Here is a 25,000-nt window from a genome sequence, read left to right as displayed (position 1 = left end):
CAAAACTGTTTTTATTTTTTTATGATAATTTTAATAAAGTTAAGAGAGTTTTAAAAGAACTTTTCAAAAGAGAAACGAAAACGCCCGAAAAAAAAAATGTTCGCAAAACAGTTGTGAGTGACATAATAATGTTAATAATAATACACTGTGGTCAGAATTCCTACCTCAAAAAGAAGTGGCTTTCGTCCCCAAAAATTTGCACATCTTGGAAAAATTTGCAAGTAGGATGATAGGATGGAAGTGAGCTTTGAAAGTTCCAAAAGAGCAGCGTTTAGAATTTCGTATTGGAATATTAATGTTCTTAATTTTTTTTAAATATCAAGGTATCTTTAATTGTAACTGTAGTGATTATTTAATTGTAATTTTAAATTATTATAATATTTGATTTTTTTAATATCTGTCTGTTTTTTTTTTATTTTTAGAATTCACTAAAATTACCCTTGCGAAATGTTTATGTTCAAAAAAAATGATTCCGAACAATAACCAACAAATGGAAGATGTAATATTTGTTTTACCAAAAGATGGTTCAGATGATTTTGGTTTCAAAAGAAGAAGACCAAGGGGACATTCATAAATTACGTGAGTTCAAAGGGGGGGGGGGGGGCATGAAAATCTCAACAATATCACCTGAAAGGAGGGGAGGGTCTAATCTAAAAATCTCATGCCCACTTAATAAAAAATAATTCAGAATGTGCATTTTTCCCAGTTAAAAAAACTCATTATTTTTATTAAAATTGCTTATTTCGATAGTAGAAAAAAATGCAGCATATAAACGTATGCATTCAGTAAAAATTTGTGTGTATATAGACTCATGTTGAAAAAAAAGTCTCATGTAAATCTCACATAAGGGGTGGGTGTCTTCCAATCTGTGATTACAAATAAGTTGTAACAAAAGAAGATAAATATTTCACAAATTATAAATAAACTATTGCGATACTTTTTATACCCTGTATATATGAAGTATGTCAAGGTACATTGTCTTTAGTCCCAAGTTTGTAACGCTTAAAAATATTGATGCTACGAACATAAATTTGGTATAGATGTTCATAAAATCACCTAAAGAGTCCATTTTCAGTTGTCCGTCCATCTGTCTGTCGCCACAATAACTTAAAAACGAAAAGATATATCAAGCTTAAATTTTTATAGCGTGCTTAGGACGTAAAAAGTGAGGCCAAGCTCGTAAATAAGCAACATAGGTCAAGGCCTTAGGTCCGTGGGACCCATCTTGTAAACCGTTAGAGATAGAAAAGAAATGAAAAGATAGAATAATGTAAAAAATGTTCCTAATGAAAAAATAAACAACTTTTGTTTGAAACATTGTTTAAATAAGGTTAAAAACATATTCATATTACATATATTATGGATATGTTTGTGTGTTTATTACTATTTCACCGAAGAAGTAAGATATACTTCAGACTACAGAGGATTTTCTTCTGCATTAAATTACAGGAGTTATTTTTTTATTTAAATTTAATTGTAAATGTACAAAATCTATATCTCCACAACTGTGCACTTTAGGCCAAAATGATAATAGTCTTTATTGTAGATAATTAAATTTCCTGCCTTTTTTGTAAAAAAAATTTTTTTTTTTTTCGTATCACTAACCGTTTTTGACTTATACGACTATGACGATTTACTTATTGAATATTTGAGCAATATCTCTTCTATTATTATATTCTTGTTTAAACAAATATTAGAAGAAATATCGGTCAAATAGTCAATAAGTAAATCGTCATAGTCATATAAGTCATAAACGGTTAGTGACACAAAAAAAAATTGTTTTACAAAAAAGGTAGGTAATTTAACTAACTACAATAAAGGTTATTATAATTTTTGATCTAAAGTGCACGGTTATGGAGATATAGCCTAAAACGTTTTTCCTTAAAATGGAGGCACCTCCCCGCCTATTTTTGTAAGGATTTTGTGCATTTACATCCAGTACGTGATTGATTATGAACCCATTTAAATAAAAAAATGATTCCTGTAATTTAGTGCATTAGGGACAAGAGTAACTATCTTCTACATAACCTGTATGAATATTCTCATTTCTTTGTGTGTGAGAGTGGCTATATTTCTGTACTTACATGACGTAATAAACAAACGCGTAATCAACACTGCCTATACATGGTATTTCAACAATTAATTAGTCAATTGTTTCCACTTATTTTTAATTGAAATCCTCTGGCCAATTAGATGTATTACCATAATGATAGTATAGAGGTCAGCATTTAGCGCAGTATCTCTTTTATTAGCGAGTTTCCATCCATGAAAACGGAGCTATTTCAACTTCGGGCTACACCCACTATCCTATGTATCTTAAATACATACGATCCTTCTATATCTAAGTGCTCTGTAATTTGAAAATTTTTTTTATTTTTTATTAATTTATTTGGTTTATTACCTCGGAAATTGGGACTCAGATCGAAATTTGATAAGGAGCTATTTTTGTTCGGCTTTATACGCTTATTCAGGAAGTGCTGAGTTTTGCAGTCACTTGTAGTAAACGATGCATTCTCGGCTAATAATGTATTTGTTATTGTTAACCTCCGACTAAAAAGAGGGTTGCTATAAGTTTAGCGTATCTGTATGGCCAGGCACAAAAACGTTATTTATATCGAAAGTCGATATCTCGAGATATACATACTAAAAAGTAGCCCTAACTTCATTTTAATAAAACACATGGTAATGATGTATTATTACCTCTATATTAATCAACTTTTTTGTTGCTCATTTTTATTTTTACAACTAGAGTGATACCTACCCGCTTCACTGGGTTTAAAAGTAAAGATTGATAAAGATTGCTCTCGTTTATCCCTTTTCTATAACACTGAAAATAATGGTAAGGATTGTTTTACACAGGTAAAATATGTGTATGGTTTTCTTTTTTTTAAATGTAAAATAGTCGTAATTATTCATTGAGTATATCTGAAAAGATGGCCGTAAAATATGTTATATTGACTATTTTTACAGAAATCTGTAATTTATGGTAATTTCAAATGACTACTTTTACAGAAATCTGTAAGTTATAGTAATGTCAAATTAAATTAATTTTTATACCATGCATATATGAAATATACATAGTATATTAAGTTTAGTCCCAAGTTTGTAACGCTTAAAAATAATGATGCTAGGAAAAAAATTTTGTCACAGCTGTTCATAAAATCACCTAATTAGTCCATTTCCGGTTGTCCGTCCGTCCGTCCGTCTGTGGACACGATAACTCAAAAACGAAAAAAGATATCGAGCTGAAATTTTTACAGCGTACTCAGGACGTAAAAAGTGAGGTCAAGTTCGTAAATGAGCATCATAGGTCACTTGGGTCTGGGGTCCGTAGGACCCATCTTGTAAACCGTTAGAGATAGAACAAAAGTTTAAATGTAAAAAATGTTCCTTATAAAAAAATAAAAAACTTTTGTTTGAAACATTTTTTTGTAAACATCACTGTTTACCCACGAGGGCGTTAATTAGGTGCAAATTTTATAGTATGTATTAATATAGGAATATCAGTTGTGTGTGTGTCTATTTAAAAGTGAATATCTTTTGTTATTTACGTGACGTCAAAAAAACAAACGATTGCGCATCAACACTGTCTATACATTTTTGTATGTGTTATGTGATAAAGAAATCAACACTGACTATGCATGGTATTTCAACAATTAACTCAGTCAATTGTTTCTTTTCACTTGTTTTATATATTTTTTATTAATATATCTTTATAAATTATATCTCATGTGTTATTCTGAAGTATGAGCTATGTTCGCGATTAACAAATCTCGTGGCGCCGCCAAGTGGACTTCTGTAGAAACATTAAGAGTGATTGTTTACAATTGATCTGACGTATTGTTTACATTTTGGAACAATGAATAAATTAAAACAAATCAAATATTGCTGTGTAAGTGCGTGTCCAAAAACACATTTGGATAGTGTAAGCTTTCACCTTTTCCCATCTGACGAAAATTTTAAGCAATCTTGGCTCTTTAATTTGAAAATTAAAGAGTACAAGCCGAGCATGCGAGTATGCAGTGAGCCTTTCAAAAAAAGGATTTTCACTTTATAGGTAAGAAAAATTGTTGTAAATGAACAAAAAATGGTTGATAACAACATCTACAATGGTACGATAAATTTTAAAATGAAAACACAGTGTTTAAACGACTGAAAGCCATTGCGATTCCAACTGTCAATTTTCCCTGTACTCTTTTGCCGAGAAAAAACGGAATAAGCGCCAATCTAATGAAAGAGCTGAACAAGCTGCAAAAAGAACGAAAGTAATCGAAAAGTATGTGTGAAATTGAAATTCCAAAATTTTATTTAAAATATTTTAATAGATTTTTCAACTTTGTTTCATAGCCTCACATTATGATTATTTTGGTAAAGTTCCAAGTCATGCAATGAACGCGTTTTTCGATTTGGTATACCTTCGATTTATTAATTATTGTTTAAAATTTTACCTGTTCAAATAAAACAAAGTGGTGTAGGAATGTTTGCATTGATTTCCCGCCCCGGCCACACAAGAGTAAAAACAAACAATTTTTTTCACATTGCCGAAAAATTCGATTTTCACTTGAATCGTATGCGTTTCTGATGCATATTTTTTGTAGACGCGCAAGAAGCTTGGATTTTTACACTATTTTTGTTCGCAGACACAATGAAATATTTTGTCGGCGAAAAACAGGGCCTTTCCTTCATCGACAGGCCGCGCCGTCACACGTGACAATGACAAAATGTCTTCAGAATTTATATTACATTTTGAATACATTTTCCAATTGTTTTTATAATTTTAACCACTGTTTGAATCACTTGCTTGTTTATAAAACATTTAAATGAGAATCACTCCTGTCGGCCATAATGAAAAATGAAAGGCTGGCAGTGCCATCTATAGGTAAAGTTAATCGCGAATTGCTGTACAGTTTCATTAAAAACCATTCGCTAGTTTTAGCGTGAAAGCGTAACAAACAAACAAACATACTTACTTTCGCATTTATAATATATAGAGATAACTCTAATTTGACGATCAAAGCCAGCGTCAAGCATCATCATGAGGCTACATTATTACCTTTAGAAATTAAATAATGAGAAAATAACTTATAAATTTATTTGTATATTTATTAAATATTAATAATTCAATAAACAAATATGTATGCCATTTTTTTGATCATCGATTATTCTATGAGTTTCTGAGATATACAAATATATGATTTTAATATGAATGTTTCTTAAAAGAATCAAATTTTATTATGACGCCTCTTTATTGTGTATTTTTTGTCTTCTAAGTGGTTGGCCAAGTTGTAATACCATCTATAAAAAATTATGAAATTTCAATTGGTACTCAATTTAGAAAGCTGAAAACGGGTTAACAGTTTGCGATTCATTTGAATAAAAGGCAAGACTGTCCAATACCTTAAAAATTGATTGATAGACGGTTTTCTCGTGTACAAACTTTAACATAAGCAATATTAGTAAAAAATTTGTTTTGTTAAAGTTTGTACACGAGAAAACCGTCTGCCAATCAATCAATTTTTACCCCGACTATACTATGGCGAGGGTTATGTGTTTGACCAGTATGTATGTATGTTCATCTGTTCCCACCTAGCTTCTAAACTACTTATCATAATTTGACAAATGAGGTATCGTTTAAAGCAGCGGTGCCCAACCTACGGCCCGCGGGCCGGATCCGGCCCGCGAAGAAGCTCAATCCGGCCCGCGAGCTCCTAGTCGGATATTCGTAAATTATTGACCAAATACCGCCTATTTTTTAAATTTATTAAAGTATTTTCTGTGAATTTTATTAACTACAATATTTCTGATATTGTTATATGTATTTTGATTGAATAATTTGTATTTGTACATGACATCGGCATGACACGGTGTGTCATGCCGATGTCGACTAGTGCTGCCGCGAGTGGCCGATAGTCGAGGTGACTACAGAGTGAAGTTAGTTATAATCATGGAGTTACTTGTGGTAATTATTTCATAGGAGATGCTCACATATGTTTACATTAACTTTTGTGAAAACTTTAAGTTAATTTTTGATAAATAAGTTATTAAAAAATATAAATTTAATTTTGTGAAAGTTTTATAATATTGAATATTTTTTCATAAAATTTATAAATATTTAAAAAAAATGAATCAGCACAAACATATTCGTGAATTCATTGAAAATGTTGAATTTTTTTCAAAGGTGTTACTAAGATATGCAATTATAAAGAATCCGGCCCGCGAAATCGTATGTCATGATGAATCCGGCCCACGGACAAAAAAAGGTTGGGCAACCCTGGTTTAAAGCGTCTTGATTGTCCGAAGGTTATAGATTACCTTATAATCGACGGAAATCGAATGTATATATTTATCTGTAGGTACTTATTTGCTTTTGCATACGATCTAAACATTATATTAACAAATTTATTATTATCAAAAAGGCCCGAGTGCATGGAGGAGGGGGGGGTGTCACCCTTAGATCATATATTTTAAATAGATAAGCCCAATGTATACCAAGTATGTATATTTTAGCGTCACAGAATAGATTAACAAAGATGAAAATACAATATTCACACAGCTGACAGAGAAAACACCATTTTGGAGGCCTGGTATTCAATGCGCATGATCGTATGACCGGAATCAGCTGCTTCAATGATGTTTTTATATTTCACTTTCACATGTGCTTAAAATAAATAAATAAAATTTGTTTTAACGTTCAAACAAGTAATATTGTTAAATAATTTGGTTTAAATTCTATGAAAAAAATTTTTTTTAATGATAAAATGGTAATTTGTTCAAAATATACTGTTTTAACTTTATTTAAAAGTGCTATAATCTTATTTTAAATACGCGCCGGGATATTTTTTGTATATTAAGACATGCGTATTATGACCAGGCCTCGGCATTTATTATCCTTGTCAATCTACTTTGAGACGTGGTTCTCACTCTGTTGACAATTCCAGTAGTGAATTTTCAAAGGTGTCACCACGTTGGGAGGCTTTTTCTGTTACGAGCTGACGGTCGAATTTATCACTTTCAAAATAAAATTGATTTCTTGCTTCACTCCTATTTATTTTTATTTATTTATATTTACCAAGTAACTATAATTTCTACGATTACGTTCATAATTTTGTCAATTCTCCCGCTTGAGTTCGGCCTCCCTCTCTAGTCTCAATGGATACAATTTTCACCGATTTGCTAAATGATAATTCGAACACTCAAAAATTGTACCCTATTTGGATTGACGAAGTCTTCTGATTACAGTATGTAGAAATTTTGAAACAAACCAAAGACTAATCAAAATTTTGTTATTAGATTTAACGTTTAAATAACATACACAACGACATTAATTCTGATTGATCGTAGCAGTGATGATTAAATTGTTGTGTTTCATTATTCCAGCGATTTATATTTTCTATTTTCTGAGCAATATCATCTTCTAGCATTCGCCGCCATTCAACTGGATCGCAAACCATTTGTGCAACATGATTCAATGAGCTATACTCGGGTACGCAACTAATATTATTTATACCAAATATGCAACGAACTTCACCTGGAGAATATGACCTAAAAAGTTATGCCACAATATAGTCCAGTGCACTCATAAATCGTAGAGGTGTGGCCCAAAAGTTTTGAAACTAGATTTTTTTTTTATTCATTCGATAGGGGGTTGTTTGGAGACCTTAAATCTGATTTTGGGTATTCGGAAAATTAACCCTTTCGCCGCCATCTTGGAAAACGATTTTTTTTTACGTTTTGTCCTATATCTTGCATTCTTTTCATTTAAAATTGATGATTTTGATGTCGTTGGACCTGCCTGCGTTTTATCGTCAAACCCTTTTATGTCAAAATACACTCTACGATTAATTTTATTACATTAATTTCCCGGATACGCAAAATCAGATTGAAGGTCTCTAAACAATCCCTTATCGAATGAATAAATAAAAAAATCTAGTGTCAAAACTTTTGGGTCAATCCGTAAGTGCACTGAAGTAATATTGATAGAATATAATTCTAATTCTACGAATAATAAAAAAAATCCCATCAATGATTTTGAAAAAACACCAATGATTTTGTTAAAGTACTGTGTGGACCATCCTATTGCACTTAAGCCCACTAAAATTGAAGCTAATTGCTGAGCTACAACGACCCTGTATACAGTATATATTGATCACGCTATATAAAACGGAAGATTATGGCTAAACGGCTTAATTTTTCTTTCTTTGGGTTATTGCCTGTACATTTTAAAATTATTTTCGTAATATACAGGGTGACCGAAAAGCGGAATTCATAAAAGTTGTTTATTTTTTTAATGAAACACCCTGTTTATTATTTCTTATTCAGACTCTACAATCAAAATAAAGGTGTTTTTCATTAAGGTTTACCTCAAAATTTAACTTCACGGTTTTGGAAATATTCTGTATAGGCCAAGAGCCAGTGAAAAATTTTAGGTCATTTCAAAAGTCACGAAACTTTTCGTAGTAAAACCTCAATACCTACAGAAACTGAAAAGCCACTTCTGGCAGCCCTGTGCGGCCGGGATGGACTACCCTTAATTTTTAAGGAGGATAAGAAATAAGATTTATTTTTGTTAAAGTATAAGTCATAAAATTTTAGGAAATTACTTTCGACAGTATTTTTATTTCATAGAATTTTTGGCAGAGCATTTACATCTCTCCTAATTGTTGACAGAACGCTATAAATATTTATAAAAAAAATCCAATTTTGTCACTTCATCAGTCTTGAATATCATCTAATGCCAGAACGAAATTCGAGCACCAACAGTCTGCCAGAGCGAAAAACGTGTCCGTGCGAGTGCGAGCAATGCATATGGAAACCTGTTAGTTAGAGTGAGAGCGCTTATTGAGCATCTGTGAACTTCATTAGACGTAGATCTAGAATGATATAAAATGAAATAGATTTTTCTTAATCTTGTTGAAACATCACTTTTGAAAGATTTTTCTGTACCTTTGAAGCAGATATTCTCTAGGTCATTAAAACACATGTGGAGAGTAAAATATATATATAAGCTGGATATATACAATTGAAGAAAAACTTTATTAATCTAATTAAAAAATAAAAAATTATGTTTGTGGAATTATTCAGTTGTTTAATAGTGCACTATCATATTGGTCGTCACGATCTTTGAAAATGTTCGTAAACGACTACTGAGATGTTGAATCGTATGCATCACCACAAACCGTCAGACGATTACTGATTTTTGTTCATACCTATGATACGGCCTTCGAAATGTAAAGAAAAGAATTTAAAAGTACGTCACAGGTACAGGTAAAAGCAATAGACCTTCTACGCATTGTAACTCCCAAAAGAATACCTAGAATATTACGCGTTTTAATATTTTCTCACAGTATCCTTGAAAATGACCTAGAGAATATCTGCATCAAAGGTACAGAAAAATCTTTCCAAAGTGATGTTTCAACAATATTAAGAACAAGTGAAAACAAACAATTGACTGAGTTAATTTTTGAAATACCATGTAAAGGCAGTGTTGATTACTCTATCACTTTACACATACATACATGTCACACATATATAACTGATATAGCCATAACATACATACTATACAATTTGCGCATAATTTGCACTCTCACGGGTAAACAGTGATGTTTACGAAAAATGTTTCAAACAAAAGTTGTTAATTTTTTTATAAGAAACATTTTTTACATTTAAACTTTTGTTCTATCTCTAACGGTTTACAAGATGGGTCCCACGGACCCCAGACCCAATTGACCTATTTTGCTCATTTAGGAACTCGACCTCACTTTTTATGTCCTCAGCACGCTATCAAAATTTCAGCTTGTAATCGTTTTTGAGTAATCGTGATGACAGACGACAGACACACAGACAGACAACCGGAAATGGACTAATTAGGTGTTGATTCTATGAACACCTATATCAAAATTTTGTTCGTAGCATCAATATTTTTAAGCGTTACAAACTTGGGACTAAACTTAATATACTATGTATGTTTCATATATACATAACTCGCAGGTTTCCATATGCATTGCTCGTACTCGCACGGACACGTTTTGCGCTCTGGTAGACTGTTGGTGATGGAATTTCGTTCTAGCATTAGATATTATGAATTATTAATTAATTTATTCTGTTAAAATTTCAATACTAATGAATTTATAGTGTAATATTTATAGTGTAATCGAAAAATATCGATCCTAAGAAAACAAGTTCACCATTTGGTAAACTTGCCCCCCCCTCTCTAGTGGAAAAAATATTTGAAGAAACTATAAAAAAAGTCTTAGGAACTCTGAATAACAACGTTTTTGGACTGTCTAATTCAGAGTTATCCAGACTTGAGTTATTCAGAATTTCTAAAACTTATTAAGATAAATTCTTTCTTCTTATTCGGAAAAACATTTTTCCCTCAGGGACGCTGCCTATCCCATATTCATTTAAACATCTCCCTATAGCTATTTCTTACCTTTTTATAGCTTGATCTTGTCCACCATAATTACTTAAAAGTATTAAGCTATTTGCAATCCCTAGACGACCCCGTTCAGACAATTTCTTTTTTAAAATGGTGAATTTATAGCGATATCGATGATCTTTTGACATTCTTCAAAAAACAAAATGTTTAAAATTGAATTATCGAAATAAATAAGATTAAGATTTCCATGCACCGTGATTTCCTATAAGTTCACAATTACGCGCCTCCAAAATTGTTTAACTTGTTACATAATATACTTCCAAATGAATTAAACTTTTAATCCAGTAAACGAGGATTAAACCTCTAAACTCTTTCGTATATAGCTTAGATTGACGTGGAAATTTGACGATAAGTAGATAAGACCTAAAGAAACAAAAGTTATATGGCGCCAAGTAATGCTTTTCTCCAGGGGGTGATATCCATCCTTTCTAGGGGGAAGAAAAATATATGTTGAAAATGACAATGGGAATCGAAAAAGGGATGAATTCTAAACGAAAAGTGTCATTCAATCATATTACGAAGTCATTTCTTGCCGAGTTATTGGCGATTGAAATTCGGAGTATTTATAACGTCAAATAACTGAAAAAGACGCTTTTTGAAAACACACACTTTTTAAAGTACTATATCATGAAAAGGAAAATTTTTGAAGTCATTTTAATAATGAACAGAAAGTTGCCCGAACCTTTTTTTAATGTTTTATTCAGCACAAAAATAATAAAGTTACAAAAAAAGTTTAAAGGGAGAAATTTAACACTTCCTCGGCCGAATATTTTATCCACAAAACTTTTTTTCGCAACTCTATTATTTTTCGAGTTATTGAACGATAAAGACATTTTTTGTTGTTTTTTTTTCGAGAAATTTTTTTTCATTTAAATTGCAATATTTAAAAAAACTGCGAGAACTTTTTGAGCATATGTTATCAATACTTGACTAATGTAAATTGGAAATTGGCAAGCAGTAATTTTAGTTCTCGTTCTTTTCATTTATGGAGGGTAGAGGTAAGGAGAACTATCTTAAATATAAAGTTAAAGTAAAAAAGTGTCTGAAAAATAATCTGAAAAAAGCAAATAACAGTTATAAAATTGACCAGAATAGCTCTTGTGTAGCAGAAGGTGTTTGATGTGAAATTCTCTATCCTTCTCGAACAACTTGTTTTGATCTTTATCTTACTCTTATTACTTTGAGCACTTCTTTCAAAACTTGCACTTTTACTACAGCAGCGCCACCCTCATTGGCTGCTTTTCGATGGACACTTTTTATATATAGAGATGGTTCTCCTTTATCTTTACCCTCCATATTTTCATTAAAATCCATTAATTTTCGTGCAAATGGCTTGAAAATTTTTTCAAGGAATTTTATACTACTTTTAATAAGCGTACGATATACCTACTTTTAAAAAGCGTCAAATTTTTCAGTTCAGTCTTTAAATACTCTGAAGTTCAATCACCAATAACAGGGAACTATAGACATTTCGGAATATGGTTAAATGACATTTTTTGGTAAGAATTCACCCCTCTACCGATTTCCGTTGTCATTTTCAACATATATAGAATGTTCGATTTAAATCTAGGCATATATATATCACGAGTATGACAGAATACATACGTTAAGACAATGCATCTAAGTGAGAGGTATTATGTAGATGTGTTGAAGCTTCGATTTGCGTTGAGATAGTTGTAAGACACTTGGAGAGTGGGAGTTTTAATTGAATAAATGAACTACAACAGATAAGCCACGATACAAGTCATTTTTGCAATTTCATGTAACTCCTATAATACCTCTTACTTAGATGCATTGCTTAACGCATACACTCTGTCATACTCGAGATATTTATATGCCTAGATGTAAATCGAACATTCTGCATTAAACCACCTCTTAGAAGGGGTGGGAGTGGTTACTACCGCGTGGACAAAAGCACGACTCGGAACCATTTAACTTTTGATCTAGATTGTGAACTTGACTTGAACAAATTATCATCGAAATTGGTGCTACAGGTCAAAATTTAGAGTTTTTTCTCCTCGTTTACTGGAGTATTTATTGTATTATTACATCCTTATTTGAAGTTTCACTCCTTAGTTTAGACTAATATTTGTGTTTACCTAAATTCCTAGTTTACCTTATTTTTTGCGGGTACAATAACTAATCAGTAGTTATAAAATTCTCTCTTTTAGGCTTCAATATCTCTAAAACCAGGCGGGATATGAAGTCAATTTATTCTTCAGTTTATTCGAACATGTTTTATAAAATACCAACGTTCAATCGCCATGGAAATCGTAATCGCATGTCAAAATTGCCATTATATTAATTATAGGTACCTAATTTGATGTGTTCCATTGTAATTTTGATGTAATGAAATCATGATGAATACAAATTTTCAACAAAATCACTGATGAATTTTATTTTTTTAATAAATTATATATTCACTGAGAATATATAATTTATTAGACTAAAAATTCATAATGAAATTATTAGTTAATACTTTGTTGCTATCAATACTATGGCAACCTTCACTTCTATGATCGAATTATTTTAGAGAGGCCAACTTTAAGAATTTCAAAGTGTTTTCTCGAGTCTATAGTAGCAGAGAATATGGATTAAGAGCCAGGCCAAGAAAAATTCGTTGAATTTACTAAAGCTGATAATTTGAAGATTTTTTACAGTAGTTGTGTACACACATATACTGCGGTCAGTCAAGTGAACGATAGAACAGGGGTCAGATATATGCTATCGAAACGTTTAAGTTTTACGTGGTACAAAAATGAAATTACCAAAGCTGAAAATTGTTATACAGATTGTATATTGCATATAAATAACAGTTATGATTGTCAGTAATTTAGGTGTTAGAACAGGGCTGGTCAGTCAGCCCGTAGTTATATATACTCATATATAATAATTATATATAATTTTATATAATTATATATGATTATATATAATTTTTGTTACCAGGGCTGCTAATTATGTATCTTGTTAGCAGCATAAACAGGATGTTCGATTCGAAATGCGTTAATTTAACTTATACTAGTTCTATTAGAATCAACTGTTAAATTTGGGCTCCAAAAGAACCGTAACCGAACCATTTATTGTATGCGATACACTTATTCGAATTAGTACGTTACATGGATGATTAGTTGATGAATTTTCAATTTTCTCACATAATTTAAATAATTTTGCTCAAGTTCAAAAATGCTATCATTAAAATTTGTTATAAATAAGAAATGATAGAAATATTCAGAGGTAGTATTTTTTTATGTTACTGCACTTATAACAGATAGCTGTTATTGGCTGTTAAATAAAATAATCTAATAGGGAATATTCATGAAATTTAAATTTGGTTCAAAATTTTTTTTCCGTTACTTTATTGGATGGATATTTCAACTAAACCATTATTTAAGTTATTTTAAAATTAATTAATAAAAGTGCAAATTCAGTGAGAGAAATGCAAAATTTGTAAAGCGGAAATTCAAATTTAAAATGGACATCATAGTATTGGCTTATCAAATTCCTTGACATACTGTATGGTATGTTTTGTATGGTATTACATCGAGTTATATTATTCTACGACTTTTATTAGAAAACTTAATAATAACGAGTGTAAATTCTGTGTTGGAAATTCATTTTTTAAAGTATAAATTATACATTGAACTGTCACCAATTGACAGGTTACATATTAATACGTCATCAGCACAGAGCGCAAAAAGAGTGCGTTTAAACATCTCAAAATTATTCTGTATTTTAAATTTTTTTTACACTTAATTACAGCATTTTTAAACAGTATTTATATTTTTTACTATGTTATAACGGTGTAAACGAATGTAAATGAATTAAAAATATAAAAAAAAATACATGAATATTCCCTATTGAACAAATCAGTTTGAAACAACACTTTTCTAAGATTGTTAGACGACTTAACACATTTTATGTATCTATTATTTCGCAAAAAAAAAAAATAAATCGTGATATTACGCCTAGTGGGCGTAATAGCTTTCTTTTCTACCTAACTGATAAGTAACTGAAAAATGTATTTTCTATAATTTATTCTATTTTATTTTACTAACACTAGGCTAGATATTACATATTTTGATGTTTAGAACATGGAAATTAGATAATGAAGTACAGTAAAATTTATTTTTACAAATATTTGAAATATTTATGTAAATGTTGGATATTAATTTTGTTCGGAGTCTACCTAGGATTAAATCGATCGAACTTAAAAGTTTATTTTGAGATGCAGTAAAAAAAAAAACAATAGTGAGAAAAAATATGGTTTAAATGATTTGCATTTTATTAATCTATTGTAGCTATTGTAATTATTCAATAACTAGTCGTGACCCGCCTGCTTCATTGGCCGATTTTAATTTTTTTTTTTCAAAAATAATAAATTTTTGAAATTAATATATAGAATGTTTAATTTACATCTAGGCATATAAATATCACGAATATCAGAGAATACATGCGTTAAGCAATGTATCTAAGTGAGAGGTACATGCTTCTTCTATGTTGAAGCTTCGATATGCGTTGAGATAGTTGTAATACGCTTGGAGAGTGGTAGTTTCTTAGTTGAATAGATGAACTACAACAGATAAGCCATGATACAAGTCACTTTTGCAATTTCATATAACACCTATAATACCTCTTACTTAGATGCGTTGCTTAACGCATTAACTCTGTCATACTCGTGATATTTATATGCCTAGATGTAAATCGAACATTCTGTATAGTAAGCAATCATTACATGCATATATGTACATAGATACATACAAAACTATGCAAAAAAGAGACTTTCGCATTGATCCCTGATTCTAAATACATCACAAAGCATCCTTAACAGCTTAGCACTCTTCACAATATATACATTTGACCCCAATAGCCTTCTTAATTCATAAAAAAAATTAAGATGTTTTAAATATGGCTTAGAAGCAAGCTTATAGCAATTTTTAAATGTAAGTGGTATTTTCAAAAATAAAGTGTAGCCTTATATCGTCCTCAGATTTTCACATGTCCTCGTAAAAAATTTCATCGAAATCGGAGCGAGCTTTCGACTGCGATATACGAACTATAGAACAGACAGACAGTGTTACTTTCAAATTTATATCATTAGCAAGGAAAACAAAATTTTTCAGCAAAATTAAATGTAAACATGCATTGTTTCATATTTTAACACTTGCACTTCTGGTCTAGGTCAAGGGCTTTTTTTAAATACTCATGTATAGTAATTAGAATTCCAAAAATATGCATATTACTGTTGCTGATAGTTTGTTTATTAAATAAGTGAGTGAGTCTCTAAAAAGGTTTAACTGTGACTAATTTTACCTTTTATACACCCTTTCTTTAACAAACCAAAATATTTCATTAGTTTTGTTTGTTCTTAACTCTTGTCAGATTCATTGCCTCACATAGTGATGGGACGAATATTCGCATTCGCGAATATTCGCGTATTTTTAAATAATTTTAAATATAAAATATACATAGTATATTAAGTTTAGTCCCAAGTTTGTAACGCTTAAAAATATTGATGCTATGAATAAAATTTTGGTGTAGATGTTCATAAAATTACCTAATTAGTCCATTTCCGGTTGTCTGTCTGTCTGTCGTCTGTCGTCTGTCTGTCCGTCTGTCATCACGATTACTCAAAAACGAAAAGAGATATCAAGCTGAAATTTTTATAGCATGCTTAGGGCGTAAAAAGTGAGGTCAAGTTCGTAAATGAGTAAAATAGGTCAATTGGGTTTTGGGTCCGTAGGACCCATCTTGTAAACCGTTAGAGATAGAACAAAAAGTTTAAATGCAAAAAATGTTCCTTATCAAAAAATAAACAACTTTTGTTTGAAACATTAAAACATTTCGTAAACATCACTGTTTACCCGTGAGAGCGCATATTATGCACAAGTTGTAGTATTATATGGGTATATCAGTCATATATGTGTAACATGTATGTATGTGTAATGTGATAGAGTAATCAACATTGTCTATACATGGTATTTCAACAATTAACTCAGTCAATTGTTTATTTTCACTTGTTTTTCGTTAAAATTAAATAATTATTATTTGTCTAGCCGGTTTTTTCCTAAGCGGCACAATTTTAGTCCGTGAGTACCTATATTTTTCATCGGAAGCCGGCATGAGAGGTGAATCATGGAATCTGATAAAGAAATAAGAAAGGAAAGGTATGGGCAGAAAAAAAACATGCTGAAGAAATAATATATAAGGATTAATTAAGTTAATACATTAGAATTTGTGAGCGTTTCATTTGAAAGTTAACATTCGCATTCGCGAATATTGGAAATAAACATTCGCATTCTCATGCGCATGTACAAAATTCAACATTCGTCCCATCACACAAAATTGTAATATAAGGTTTATATTCAAGTTGATAATAACTGGGAACAGGTAAGGAAAAACAAACATGATGACGTATAACTATTTTGGACTGTGTGAAATTCATTTGGTCAGTGATTTTCTGCCAAATGTAAGTGATTTTCTGCCAAAGTTCATATATCAAGTGTGTTCTAACATCAAGTGTGCTTTGGCTTCATTTCCTTCCTTTATCGCTAAATTGACAAAGACTTTTGGGAAATATTTAATGATTCGGCAAACGTCTGTTCGGCTACCACTACTTAAGGTATTTGTTTCCCTACAGTATTGTATAAAAATTTTGGTTTATTACACGGTACATACATATAAACCAAATACATGCTTTGTAGTCAAATAATGTGTTATTTTTAGCTTTACAATACACAACTACAAAAATTATAAATATATTGTATGCAAGTGCTGCTCATAAATTTGATAAATATAGATATCTCTCTTCAATCATCAATACTCTAACTATAGACATCTCTGTTCATCAAATAATGGATCTTCGATGAACTCATAATTAAATTAAATTAAAATTTTTATATGCCATCGACAACCTTATATTTTTATGGTATTATTATAAACTACAAAATTGTCTAAATATTTTAGATAGTTTTTTATCACACTGTCCAGATTTATTGATATAAAAATATCCAATTGAAAAGGATAACCTATATGAGTCATCATTTTTTCAGCCAACTTTGAACGATAAAATAATAATAAAAAGCCCGATGATCTAGGAATTTTTTGTGATTTTTGAAAACTGTGTTCATCAAAAAATGTATTTATAAAGTTTTATTGAAATCCCTCAGATTATTCAATCCTTGCATATCTCCTTAACAGTCCTTAAAAAGTTTTTTTTTTGTAATTGTTTAATACTATTGTACTTGGATCACCTTATATTTGGCATCAATTTACCAAAATTTGGATCAATTTCAATAAAATTATTCTTAAAAATAACCAAAAAAAAACACTCGTGAGCAACAGAGCTCCACCATTAAAGTTATATTTTCCTTTCACTATTTAATTATTTAATGTCTTCTATTGAAATGTAATTTTTGTTTTTTCATGTTTTTGAACACATGAAACATTAACATAAAGTGGCTGGAAGAGCGGCCAGAAAATTGCCACAACCAATAGGCTGTTCGTTATTATTACTCAATTCTTGGATAAATTTGCAAGCTTATAGCTCAATTTGAGAGAACTTTAGAGATGAGCAAATGTCTAAAAACACTCGCCAATCTATGTTCTTCCAAAATAAAAATGGAGAGGGTGGTTGGTAAGTTTACATTCGCAAAAGACACTTTCTTTTCACTAACTCAACCTATACACAGATTTTTATTTAGTTCAATTTGGAGAGACTATGGAAACACACAAAGCACCAAAATTGCGGAAATTTTTGATACTTCGAGAGAAAAAAGAGGGAAGGGGTATGGAAAGTAGACAATAATAAAAGGCACTTCCTTGTTACTAACCCAGTTTATATTCTAATTTACAACTCCCTCTGACTAAATTAAATGCGCTGTAAAAAATTAAAATTCGCCGAAATAAGCAGTATTTTTATATTTTGCAGGGAATTTCCTCCAAATTGTTGAAATTCTTCAAAATATAGTATAACACCGTTTTACTTAGTGAACAACCTTACATGCTATAGAAATGTTCAAAAGATCATGAAACATATTTATAACACACCCCGAATCCACACCAAAGACTTTCGATACAACGCATAGGTCTATATTTTCGAGGAAAATATAAAAAAAAATCATTTCATTTAAATACAATCAATATTGCTCAATATTTCAATATTTTAGTAAAATTGGCATAAGTTTTATTCTTTGTATTGGTCTTTGTTCCGGTTGTTCTAAAATGTTTGATAATAATAATTATATTGTTGAAGATAATATCCTTAAGCCGACAAAGAAAGTGTTTGTGGATAAAGTAACTCTATCGCAGTTATCAAAGAATGTACCATCAATTAGTGAATTTTATGCTGACCAAAACATTCTGGTTACTGGCGGTACTGGCTTTATGGGCAAAGTTTTAATTGAAAAATTACTCCGTTCATGTCCAAAAATTAAGGGGATTTATTTATTATTGCGTTCGAAGAAAAATTATACGGATGAAGAAAGATTAAATAAAATGTTTAATATACCTGTAAGTTTTTATGTTATTCCTACGAATAGTAAGGATTCTGGAGAAATATACTGATGCTTACTTATTAGGGATGACAGATTTGTGATAAAACGTAAGCCTGAGGAATGTTTAATCACTTATTTTATAAGAAATATTTTGTTACCTGACTTGTTCCACTTCTCCTTGCACTTATATACGTATTCATTTCAACTTCATTTCAGTTATTTGACAGATTAAAAGCAGAATACCCGGAATCATTATCAAAAGTAAAAGTAATTAAAGGAGATATCCGCGAACTAGAATGTGGTTTATCTGATTCTGATTTGGAATTTATAATTCATGAAATAAATATTGTATTCCATGTGGCAGCATCTGTTCGATTTGATGATTCTTTGAAGGAAGCTATTTTAATTAACACACGAGGAACTAGAGAAATGTTAAAAATACTTAAACAAATGCAAAATTTAAAGGTAATCATTTAATAAAAACGTATATTGAACCTTCAGTAAAATTGACTTCATCACAAGTTAGTGCCAATATTACGACAATATGTTGTTGAAACATAATTTTCAATTATTATTTTATTATTATTTCGCACAATCTAATGCATACATGGCCGGCTTAATAGTTATTTGTCAAACTTTTATCACAAGCACAATATGACGATTCATGACGCCATTACTACTGGTCAGTATACTGATGTATATTACGGAAAACGTCCAAGATTATCCAATTTTTTCTTTAAGATACATCAGGTGCAAATACTATATTTCGGCTCAGTATAGCTCACTTCGCTTGGGCGTAGCCAATACACAGAGTTTTATTACTGATGACTGATACGTTACTGGACTAAAACAGGAGACAGTATAATTATAAAGCGGCCATATTTTTAACCATAGTTTTTTTTCTGCATGTGACTGATTACACTGCTGCTGGATTCGAACCGAGTAATCACTAAAATAACCAATTATATAGCTACACTTCTACTAACTTAACTATCCTTAGTTCAAAGTAATGACTTTAATATAACATGCTAAAATACATGTCACAGTAAGCAGCCACAAGATAATATTTTGCAAGATACCCTATTGACTACTTCTTTGATAGCGAATTATAAAGTTCTTTTTCTGTGGTTAGGTTTTCCTATATACGTCAACCACTTATTGTAATGTCGATAAAGACGTGGACGCAATCGAAGAAAAGGTTTATAACTCAACAACGGATTGGAAAACTATGATTAAAGCAGCTGAAATTATGGATGAAAATGTGCTCAATATTCTTGAACAAAAGTATGTTACTTGTAAAGATGCTCCAATTCGCAACTCCGTGTTACCATAGATAAGAATGTAATGGCGATTGGAAAGGATGGTAACATCACTTAATTCTAGTCCCAGCGAAAACGCGGAACACAATTTTATATATAGTATACGATAATATGTCCGTTTTCTGTAATAGTATCCCATTTTTTAACTCAAGCACTAAAAACTTCAGAACCCAAACAACTGTCTCTATAGTCGACAAAATAAACCTCGTATTTTACTCGTATTTAAAACAATACAAAGATATCAAAAAATAAAATAAGAAACGTTCAAGATAACAAGAATGAAATAGATTTAAAAAATCCAATAGTTATATATGATTATAAATGTTGCTGGATTCGAGCTAAGTAATCACTAAAATAACAAAATATGTATCTCAATGTCACAAAAAATGCTCGTTTTAAAACATTCTAAGTGTTACTATTATAACATAACATATGATGAGTACGCTTAGAATGTTTTAACTGTGGCACTTTTTTTGACAGTGAGTGTACATAGTCATCTTTAACTCACTCAGCTATCTAATGTTCAAAGAAATGACCATAATATAACATATTAATATAAATGTAAAATGTTATGTCATTATGTGCGTGCGATGCGTGCATTTATTCCGCGATTTCCCTACGACTAGAAGTAAGTTAAACATGTATCTCCATGGTATAGATAAATAAACAAAAAATCATAGAACATATAATCTATTTTATATCATTTACAACTGCAGAAATTCCCCTTTTTTATCATTTAATTATATGTTCTAAGATAGTGTTTGCAACCTTTTCAATCGCTATTACAGTGCTATCTATGGTATCTTGGAGTCACGAATTGAGCATTATAAATGAATTTAATTGATTCGTTTAATTTTAGAATTTTAAATAAATATCCGAATACGTATACCTTTTCCAAAAATCTTGCCGAAGAACTTGTTTTTGAAAGTTGTGAAGATGTATCAACAGTTATTTTTCGTCCTACAGTCGGTAAATTTTTATGTTATTACATTTGAAGTTTTTTAATGTTATGGGTTTATGGTTGTAAAAAGCAACCTGATTGTGGCAACAACGAGCATTTGCGAATTCACTGGGTCTTTCGATTCTGTATCATCCACCTTAATGGCATGAATCCTTAGTTGTCAATGACGTCAAGCAGTCAAAAGCAAGCTTAAATCTTTTATAAAAAATAACAGTGGCTTTTGGAATAACTAGACCATTAAAAGAGTGGACTTTTTTAACCTCCGAACTAAAAAAAGGGGGTGTCATAAGTTTGACCGCTATGTTTGTGTGTCTGCCTGTCTGTTTGTCTGTCTGTCTGTCTGTCTATCTGTTTGTCTGTGGCATCTTAGCGCCTAAGCAGATGAACCGATTTTGATTTTTTTGTTTCGTTTGAAAGGTAATTTAATGGAGAGTGTTCTTAGCTATGTTTCAATTACGAGTTTAGGGTTCCGTACCCGAAAAAATTGGTGATGATCTTCAAAATTGGCTCAGTTTGAAAAAGGCTTTAAGAAAAAAAAAGTAATTTCATGGAGAGTATTATTAGTTATGTTTCAATTGCGAGTTTAGGGTTCCGTACCCGAAAGATTTGTCGGGGGTTTTTTAAATTTTGTAAATTTCACTTGTTAATTATACAGTTTGTTTATCTATTTGAACATCATTGTTGTAAATTACTATGGTTTGTATATATATATCTTTTTATCCAACGCCTACTAAAACACAGATACACTTTAAAACTTTTATCGTAGTTCAAATTTAAGCCATCCATTATCACATGGTAAAATGATTTTCTCAATAATAATTGAACAGTTATCATACGAGAAGTGCTCAAAACAAGAATATTATACCCCGATTTCCCAGAAAGCTAACCAGAAAATTCTATTGAAGTTTCAGTCTAGGCTGAATTCGAATTTGATATATCAGTAAAAATTTTTAATTTATTTTATGACTCCAAATTTTTTTATAATATATTATGTTTTGCTTTAGTGATTGGTTCGGAGAAGGAACCAATGCCGGGATGGGTTGATAACTACAATGGACCAATGGGTCTACTTACAGGAATTATGGCTGGCGTAATTCATGCAGTGTATGCAAACGGTGATACGAAGGTAGATTGGGTGCCTGTTGACATAGCAATAAAAGGAATGATAACGTCAGCATGGTACAAAGCTTTAGAACAAACTAATCGTAACAAATGGTAATTTTTTATGACCTGTAACTATAAATTCATACTAACTGCGGTGTACCGTAAAATGTTCCTTATGTTTTCCCAAAGAATAATATTGCAGAAGAAGGATTCCTATTTTCCGTTCGGAAATCTTAAATTCCAATAGGTAGCTGCTGACAGTAAGCGTATCGATCGAGGTGCTCGACACAAGTTTGGGTACCTTTACATTTTTTGAGCCGCTAAATTAAAATTCCGAGATAATCAATCCCAAAAAGCCGGACTTTTTGTTTGAAACTTGCAAAATATTCATCTGAGAATAAATGTTCCACAAAGTTTTTATTATATTTTTAAAGAACTTGCCATAGCGATCCAATACACAATGGTATCTCTTCCTTCCCTTAGTACGCCCATGGGTATGAAATCATCAATGGTATTTGAAAACAGAATTTTCTAGTAACTTTTCTTCTCAAACGAATATTTTGCCAAATTCAAGCAAAAAATTCTAACTTGCAACGTTTCAAGAATCTTATTATAAAAATTGGACCAGAATTACCCGTCTGGGTAACCTCGAAATTTCGATTCTGCGGAACATTACTTATAATTTTATTTTTGTAGCTTAGTAATTAACTCATCAACCAGTGATTTTATAAAGATTACCAATGGGTTGTTTAATAATGTCGGTTCCAGTATAATATTAAAAAATCCAACAAATCAACTATTATGGTATCCATTTTGTGTCTATACGCCAAATAAATATTTGTATTGGCTTTATTTTGTATCACTACACTTGGTTCCAGCAATATTTTTAAGTGTTTTATTGAAAATAAGCAATCAGAGATTAAAGTAAGTAAAAATTGTTAATTCATTGTTTTAAAAATAAAAGCAAGTAGGTATTTAAATACAATCACGAAATGTTTCTTGGCGCAGCCGGTAGGAATGTAACTTTCATTAAAAAATAAATTTTATTAAAAAATAATCGATTAATTATCCTTTCTAAAAAAATTCTATCAAAAAATAATTTATTTTTTTAATAAGAAAGATCCATTTTTTTTAACGAAAATGATTGTTTTAATTTCACTGGTTGGTTTTTCCCACTTTTGTTTATAGCTCAAAGTGTTGATGTAAAATGATAGATAGTGAAGAAGTTATTTGTAAAAATTTTATTGTGAAAATAATTGATTAAGAAAGGAAAATTTTGTAAATAAACCATATGAATCGATTTTTTTTTGTAAAAGAACTGAGAAATATCAATGTTTTTTATTTTTAAATCGATTATTAAAAACTAGCAAGTTTCCGGGCGAGTTTTGTTCTCGAATACAAAATCAACCCTCAAAACTAGGAAATATTAGAACCAAAAATTTTAAATTAACAACTCAAACCGTTTTTCATTTCTCAAAAGTAAACATTATTTTAGTTTATTTAAATTATATCGCCGAGTATTTTATTCAAATATGAAGCTTGCACCGTTCACATTAAATGAATGGATATTTGAAAATGATAATTTTAAATCTTTGCATGCAATATTGAAACCAGAGGATGTTGATAAGTTCTCGGTGAGTATTAAATCGAAAGAGATCATTTGAAATATAATTGAATCAATTTGATATAAAATTTACAGGTAGATTATTCTGGATATATAATTTCGGATCAAATGAAAATACAAAGAGATGGCACAATACGGTATTTATTAAAAGATAAAAACTTTTCAGAAGAAACGTTTAACAAACGAATGTTTAATTTAAAAATGTAAGATGTTACTTTGATGTACTTTTATATAATTATTGCATGATTATTATTAGCATTGACTATAATCAGAAAATACTCATAGCGGCACAAATATGCCGTCTCCACAAAGATAATAGGGTCCGCTTTAAAAAAAAGCGTGTATTTGCGTAGTATTTTCTGACCAAGATTATTATTGTAATGATAGCAATTAACTCTGCTTAGCCGACGGAGCTAAGTGTAGGTTCCTGCATTACCATACAAAAGATAATATAAACTTTACCTTAGTAAATTAAAGTAATTCTTGCGTATTAACAACTATTCATATGTATTGGAATTTGACTTATCTATGACTTTATTATATAGTTATGTCAGTTTGCCAAAATTCACTTACATAGGTAATGTTTTTTGAAAAGCATCATGCGTATGGAAAATAGCTTTCGTCTTCCGAATAAAATTTTTGGAAGTTTGTGAAATGTTAGTTCTTGAAAAAAGGAGCAAAAATTCGTATGTTCCAATATAAAGCTAAAAAAATTTGGAAATTGTTTACCATCTGGTTTAAAAGTTTTTTATCGAATTTTTGGTAAAAAAATCTCAAACCCTCTGAACTCTGTGGCAATCGAAACTGTTGTTTTAGTTTTCAAGATCTAAGATTTCTGACAGTTTGCCGAAAGACATTTTCTATAAACAATGGTGGTCCTTTGTTTATATACACATAATAAGAAATTTACAAATTTTTTTCGTTCTTTACAGAAAATACTATCTGCATATTGCGATAATTAGTCTTTTAATTATTGGTTCTCTTTTAGTCTTGAATCTTAATGGTAGATTTATGTATAAACGTTACTTTTAGATAACGAATAAAATTAATAGTTAAAATTAA

The 25,000-nt window shown here is 30.5% G+C and overlaps 2 protein-coding genes across 2 annotated transcripts; one reads left to right on the top strand and one right to left on the bottom strand.

Moving 5' to 3' along the window:
- Window positions 1–5,235: 5,235 nt before the first annotated feature.
- LOC123300136 lies at window positions 5,236–12,880 on the bottom strand. The gene is made up of 4 exons (XM_044882626.1): window positions 12,754–12,880; window positions 10,433–10,567; window positions 7,313–7,542; window positions 5,236–5,295 (listed from the first exon to the last, which is right to left on the bottom strand). Exons 1-4 carry the CDS (start codon window positions 12,795–12,797, stop codon window positions 5,267–5,269), a joined length of 438 nt encoding a protein of 145 aa, XP_044738561.1. The 5' UTR covers window positions 12,798–12,880; the 3' UTR covers window positions 5,236–5,266.
- A 5,736-nt stretch (window positions 12,881–18,616) lies between these two features.
- On the top strand, window positions 18,617–25,000 carry LOC123300137 (fatty acyl-CoA reductase 1-like). Its single transcript, XM_044882627.1, has 9 exons — window positions 18,617–18,946; window positions 19,147–19,395; window positions 20,063–20,214; window positions 21,109–21,218; window positions 22,215–22,425; window positions 23,011–23,238; window positions 23,810–23,948; window positions 24,014–24,141; window positions 24,871–25,000. Exons 1-9 carry the CDS (start codon window positions 18,659–18,661, stop codon window positions 24,968–24,970), a joined length of 1,605 nt encoding a protein of 534 aa, XP_044738562.1. The 5' UTR covers window positions 18,617–18,658; the 3' UTR covers window positions 24,971–25,000.

Source organism: Chrysoperla carnea, chromosome 5 (genome assembly GCF_905475395.1).
Source record: "Chrysoperla carnea chromosome 5, inChrCarn1.1, whole genome shotgun sequence".
NCBI classification, from domain to species: Eukaryota; Metazoa; Arthropoda; class Insecta; order Neuroptera; family Chrysopidae; genus Chrysoperla; species Chrysoperla carnea.
This window is presented reverse-complemented; position numbering and strand designations above follow the sequence as displayed.

What these genes read in the sequence shown, in the direction of transcription:
- LOC123300136 (XM_044882626.1), bottom strand. Translation starts at nt 12,797, where the DNA reads ATGATTTCATTACATCAAAATTACAATGGAACACATCAAATTAG. An exon ending in AATGGAACACATCAAATTAG is followed by an intron (nt 10,568 to 12,753) that starts GTACCTATAATT and finishes TGTTTTTTGAAG; the next exon opens with AATGTCAAAAGATCATCGAT. An exon ending in CAAGATCAAGCTATAAAAAG is followed by an intron (nt 7,543 to 10,432) that starts GTAAGAAATAGC and finishes ATAACTTTTTAG; the next exon opens with GTCATATTCTCCAGGTGAAG.
- LOC123300137 (XM_044882627.1), top strand. Translation starts at nt 18,659, where the DNA reads ATGTTTGATAATAATAATTATATTGTTGAAGATAATATCCTTAAGCCG. An exon ending in AACAAATGCAAAATTTAAAG is followed by an intron (nt 19,396 to 20,062) that starts GTAATCATTTAA and finishes TTCTGTGGTTAG; the next exon opens with GTTTTCCTATATACGTCAAC. An exon ending in ATAAGCAATCAGAGATTAAA is followed by an intron (nt 23,239 to 23,809) that starts GTAAGTAAAAAT and finishes ACATTATTTTAG; the next exon opens with TTTATTTAAATTATATCGCC.